At 47.5% G+C, this 6,000-nt stretch overlaps 1 protein-coding gene and 1 long non-coding RNA gene across 6 annotated transcripts in view; one reads left to right on the forward strand and one right to left on the reverse strand.

Annotated features, from left to right (window-relative positions):
• The window catches only part of LOC117991513 (putative leucine-rich repeat-containing protein DDB_G0290503), a 71,566-nt gene extending 67,096 nt beyond the window's left edge, over window positions 1-4,470 (forward strand). For all 5 annotated transcript variants that reach the window (XM_069505044.1, XM_069505045.1, XM_069505048.1 and 2 more), the window contains 4 exons: window positions 112-1,799; window positions 2,637-2,833; window positions 3,289-3,399; window positions 4,260-4,470. In XM_069505044.1, coding sequence (XP_069361145.1) covers window positions 112-1,799; window positions 2,637-2,833; window positions 3,289-3,399; window positions 4,260-4,455 — 2,192 coding nt within the window. In that variant the 3' untranslated portion in view covers window positions 4,456-4,470. The remainder of the gene's footprint in view (window positions 1-111; window positions 1,800-2,636; window positions 2,834-3,288; window positions 3,400-4,259) is intronic.
• The window catches only part of LOC138403671 (uncharacterized), a 331,305-nt gene that overhangs the window by 121,305 nt on the left and 204,000 nt on the right, over window positions 1-6,000 (reverse strand). The gene's annotated exons all lie outside the window — the stretch shown is intronic.

Here is a 6,000-nt window from a genome sequence, read left to right on the forward strand (position 1 = left end):
TTTGGATTACCTCCAATTTGGTTGCATCTATTTAGGTTAACCCCATTAGCTTTGACACAGCTGTCTAGACTCGCTAGTTAGCCACTAATTTGTTGCGTGATTCATTCACAGCGCTCAAATTGGAGGATGAACAAAACCAAAAAAGCGAGGCTATTGAGGGCAAAGCGTCCGCTCGCACGCTCAGCGATATCGTCTCCATATCAGAGTTCGACGAACAGGACTTGCAAATGCGTCGGGCGGAACTGAAAGCCCAAAACATCAGTTCCAATGCACCCGAATTCAGAGATAAAACACATATAAATAGGACATTGCCGCCTGAAGTACAACGACCCAATATGAGTTCATTAAACGTGGAATTCGGCGATCATTTCGACGTCAACTACACACCGAGAGCTGACTCCTTACCCGTACATTTAACTTCAACTCAAAACAGGGTTCTATACACGAGAAATGCTAACGAAACCACAATATTCGGACACGGTGCCAAACACTCGACCGCTCAAAACATACCAGGCAATTGCTCAATGTACCCCAACAGAGACGTCAACGAAAGTAAAGACATTAATGTTGAACCGAAGAAAATAAACTTCTCACTAGAACCCTGTGATAATAAAACAGCTACTGAAGAATTCACGTCCTTGCGAGAACTCGGCATTGCATTAGATATTAAACAAGAAAACTTCCCTGATATATTAACTCAGTTGAAACATGAAATAAAGAAATCCAAAACAGAATTAGACGTTTGCAAATCTGAACTGAAAAATGCAGAGGAACAACTGTGCGAGTTCCCAGCGTTAAAAGAGGAAGTAGAAGAACTGAAAGGTCTTTTAGAAAATACTATGGCGACTATGGAGAACGATAAAAAGTTTTACGAGAACCAATTAGAAAGTTTCTCCTCGAATAAGAAGCTTCTGGAACAAAGGCTCACTGAAATGGCCCAGGAAGCCAGCGAAAAATCAAAAGACCTACATTTGCTCAAAGAAGATATCCTAAGGCGAGAAAACATGATTCTAGAACTTGCCAAAGAGAAAAGAAATTTAACGACCAAATTATCCGATCTAGAAATAAAAATAAGTGAACTCCAATCACGAAATACCATATTAGAGAAATGTGAAATGGAAAATAAACAGTTGAGGGATAAGATAAATGAGCTGCAGAAACTAGAACAATTAGTTAGTGAGAAAAACCAACAGATTGACAGTTTAAATCAGCATTTAGATCGTTTAGATGATCTACAGAGATGTCTAAATGATAAAAACGAAGAATTGGCAAACTCGAAAACTGTATTAGAGGAGAAAACGAATGAATTATTCCAAATGCAAGATTCCGTTGGCACTTTAACTCGAGACATCGCAAAGGTTATCGAAGAAAACGATCAACTTTCATCGGAAAACAAAGAACTGAAACTACAACTTAGCAAACTAGAGAAAGAACAAGAAAACGCATCACTCAAACTGCAGAACAGTGAAACTGAGTTAGAAAGAGTCAACTCTTTGAACAACGACTTAGCTTTAAGAATAGAAGAACTAAAACTACTGAATGATAAATTAAAAGATAAGGAGACTGAAATAGAGATCCTTCAAGAAGATTTTAACTTGTACCACAACGAGATAGCGGCGTTAAGGGAGCAGCTGAAGATGGTGTCGCGAAGCCCTTCGCCGAGGAACAAGAATGGAGAAGAGAAGAGAACTGCGGACCGACAAGCGAACAGTGACAAGCGACAGCTAGCTAAGATCAAGAAACACATCTCGCTTTTGCAACATGAGCTCGATTTTCACAAGAAGGAATTAAATGACAAGGTATGTATAATGCATAAATTTTGAGAACGCCCTCGCCATATTTGCTCCATGCATCAACTCGTACGTCAAAGGTACGATTTACCCTTATACTAATCGTACTTTTGCCATGACAGTTAATATGGCGAATGGCACTATAACGTAGACATTTCATTCCCGATCTACGATATTGGAAACACAACTCTTCGGAATTATGTGTGTTTTTTGGAATAAAATGTCACTTGTTTTAACAGTGATGGAAAACATCATAAGGATACCCTGCATGTATGAGAATTCTCTATAATGTTCTCGATGGTATGTTAAGACTGCCAATCTGCTTGGCCTAAACCCTTGTACGAGAGTGGTATGTGGGCTCAACCCTACCAAAGGGAGATCTCCCACCGAGCGGTTGGTTTTGCTCGGTAGCGCCAGCTGGGCCAACGGATGTGTCTTGAAACTTCTATATATAGTGCAGATTGCAGAAAACTCCTGTAGTGCGACTCAGATTTGCGTGTTCTACTTTCACTTCCGAGGATGGCATCCGTGCTGCCATCTAGTGAGAGCGACGTGAGTAATCAAGGCTTGGGTTCGTATCCAATGACCCGGGTAAGGAGGCTACGCCTCGAGGCCCGTACCTTCGGCCAACCGGAGAAGACCCTGTCGTATCCAATGACTGCTGATTGATTTCTTCGTACGAGTGTGAAGCACCATCTGCTTGCGAATGTGGCGGCGGCCACACCCTTATCATTCTGCCGTGCTCAGTAGTGGGTCGGCGTCCAGCGATGGGTTGAAATGATGGTGATGATGAATTAGCTAAGTTAATTTCTTAGCATTATATCTTTAAAACACTTCATTTTTTAGGCCTTCGAGCTAGCAAAAGCGAAGCTAGACCTAACGGAAGCGCGTACCAACTTGAGCCAACACACGAAGGACTTCTCCGACAAAGACGCCGCGAATGCCGAGTTGCAGCAACTAACTAGAAGCTTGCAGCAGCAACTCGACAAGCTCAATGCGGAGAAACAACAGCTTAAGCAGCAGCTAGAGGTCGTGGTTGCTAGGTAAGTTGAAGAATATAGAGGGTAGGTATAAATATAATATTTAATTTTAAATATAAGTTTAATTAATATGAATAATTATATTATTGTAACTAGCTTATGGTCGCGACTTCGTCCGCGTGGACTACACAAATTTCAAACCCCTTTTTCACCCCCTTAGGGGTTGAATTTTCAAAAATCCTCCTTTTATATATTTAGACTAGCTTATGCTCGCGACTTCATCCGCGTGGACTACACAAATTTCAAAATCCCATTTTCACCCCCTTATGGGTTGAATTTTCAAAAATCCCTTTTTAGCGGATGCCTACGTCATAATAGCTATCTGCGTGCCAAATTTCAGGCCGATCCGTCCAGTAGTTTAAGCTGTGCGTTGATAGATCAGTCAGTCAGTTAGTCACCTTTTCCTTTTATATATTTAGAGTATTGTCGGCAGACCTCACAGACACATATGATTTCAGGTTACGCGAAGAGTCCGACGTGAGCGAATTGAAAGAAAAATTACGTGAAAAAGCCGAGAGGTGCCGCGAGCTTGAAGCGGAACTGATCAACATGAAAGAACTGGTCGAAAGGTAAAGCATTACATTCCATATATAATTTTAAATACATATCAAAAATTGTGAACCGGCAGGAATCGAACCCGCGTCTCCTGGGATCGCGCCCGACGCTCTGACCACTAAGCTACAGCCCACTTACTCTCAGTGACGAAATTTGTGATGTGTATGTGAATTCGGCTAGGTTGGGCAGCTTTTGGAAAATTGAGTCAAGTCTTCTCATCGTCAATTCCTCAGTGCCTCAAGACGAAAGTCTTTAACCAGTGTGTTCTTCCCGTCCTCACCTATGGTGCTGAAACGTGGACACTAACAAACCTTGTCCACAAATTCAAAGTCGCTCAGCGAGCTATGGAGAGGGCTATGTTAGGAGTTTCCTTGAGGGACAAGATCAGAAATGAGGAGATCCGCAGGAGAACCAAGGTCACTGACATAGCCCAAACTATTAGCAAGCTGAAGTGGCAGTGGGCAGGTCATGCCTGTCGTAGAGGCGATGGCCGTTGGAGCCGAAAAGTCCTTGAGTGGAGACCGCGTTTAAGCAAGCGTAGTGTGGGACGCCCTCCAGCACGATGGACCGACGATATAAAGAGGCTGGCGGGAAGTGGCTGGATGAGGAAGGCTGAGGACCGGGTGTGGTGGCGCTCTTTAGGGAAGGCCTATGTCCAACAGTGGACGTCCACAGGCTGATGATGATGATGATGATGATGATGTATGTTCACTCAGTACTGAAGCGATTGTTTATGCCATTTAGTGTAGTGTAGTGCCACTTACTTGAGTAGGTAAAACACTATAAAAATTATAAAATATTGAGTAACATCTTGTACGATATGGTACGTGTGGGAGTCCAACTTGCACTAACCGGTTTTTGTATTTGTTTGCAGAGTAAGAAGATCGCCCAGTGTGGAGACTTCGGACGAAAGGCGGGCCTTAGCAGTTCGCTCGCCCACCGCTGAGCTGGAGCGTGCGTTGCGCGACCAGCTCAACTACTCGCATACCTTGGACGAGGACATCATGGAACAGGTTTGTGGAGACTTCGGACGAAAGGCGGGCCTTAGCAGTTCGCTCGCCCACCGCTGAGCTGGAGCGTGCGTTGCGCGACCAGCTCAACTACTCGCATACCTTGGACGAGGACATCATGGAACAGGTTTGTGGAGACTTCGGACGAAAGGCGGGCCTTAGCAGTTCGCTCGCCCACCGCTGAGCTGGAGCGTGCGTTGCGCGACCAGCTCAACTACTCGCATACCTTGGACGAGGACATCATGGAACAGGTTTGTGGAGACTTCGGACGAAAGGCGGGCCTTAGCAGTTCGCTCGCCCACCGCTGAGCTGGAGCGTGCGTTGCGCGACCAGCTCAACTACTCGCATACCTTGGACGAGGACATCATGGAACAGGTTTGTGGAGACTTCGGACGAAAGGCGGGCCTTAGCAGTTCGCTCGCCCACCGCTGAGCTGGAGCGTGCGTTGCGCGACCAGCTCAACTACTCGCATACCTTGGACGAGGACATCATGGAACAGGTTTGTGGAGACTTCGGACGAAAGGCGGGCCTTAGCAGTTCGCTCGCCCACCGCTGAGCTGGAGCGTGCGTTGCGCGACCAGCTCAACTACTCGCATACCTTGGACGAGGACATCATGGAACAGGTTTGTGGAGACTTCGGACGAAAGGCGGGCCTTAGCAGTTCGCTCGCCCACCGCTGAGCTGGAGCGTGCGTTGCGCGACCAGCTCAACTACTCGCATACCTTGGACGAGGACATCATGGAACAGGTTTGTGGAGACTTCGGACGAAAGGCGGGCCTTAGCAGTTCGCTCGCCCACCGCTGAGCTGGAGCGTGCGTTGCGCGACCAGCTCAACTACTCGCATACCTTGGACGAGGACATCATGGAACAGGTTTGTGGAGACTTCGGACGAAAGGCGGGCCTTAGCAGTTCGCTCGCCCACCGCTGAGCTGGAGCGTGCGTTGCGCGACCAGCTCAACTACTCGCATACCTTGGACGAGGACATCATGGAACAGGTTTGTGGAGACTTCGGACGAAAGGCGGGCCTTAGCAGTTCGCTCGCCCACCGCTGAGCTGGAGCGTGCGTTGCGCGACCAGCTCAACTACTCGCATACCTTGGACGAGGACATCATGGAACAGGTTTGTGGAGACTTCGGACGAAAGGCGGGCCTTAGCAGTTCGCTCGCCCACCGCTGAGCTGGAGCGTGCGTTGCGCGACCAGCTCAACTACTCGCATACCTTGGACGAGGACATCATGGAACAGGTTTGTGGAGACTTCGGACGAAAGGCGGGCCTTAGCAGTTCGCTCGCCCACCGCTGAGCTGGAGCGTGCGTTGCGCGACCAGCTCAACTACTCGCATACCTTGGACGAGGACATCATGGAACAGGTTTGTGGAGACTTCGGACGAAAGGCGGGCCTTAGCAGTTCGCTCGCCCACCGCTGAGCTGGAGCGTGCGTTGCGCGACCAGCTCAACTACTCGCATACCTTGGACGAGGACATCATGGAACAGGTTTGTGGAGACTTCGGACGAAAGGCGGGCCTTAGCAGTTCGCTCGCCCACCGCTGAGCTGGAGCGTGCGTTGCGCGACCAGCTCAACTACTCGCATACCTTGGACGAGGACAT

The sequence above is a fragment of the Maniola hyperantus genome, chromosome 19 (genome assembly GCF_902806685.2).
Source record: "Maniola hyperantus chromosome 19, iAphHyp1.2, whole genome shotgun sequence".
In the NCBI taxonomy this organism is placed as follows: domain Eukaryota; kingdom Metazoa; phylum Arthropoda; class Insecta; order Lepidoptera; family Nymphalidae; genus Maniola; species Maniola hyperantus.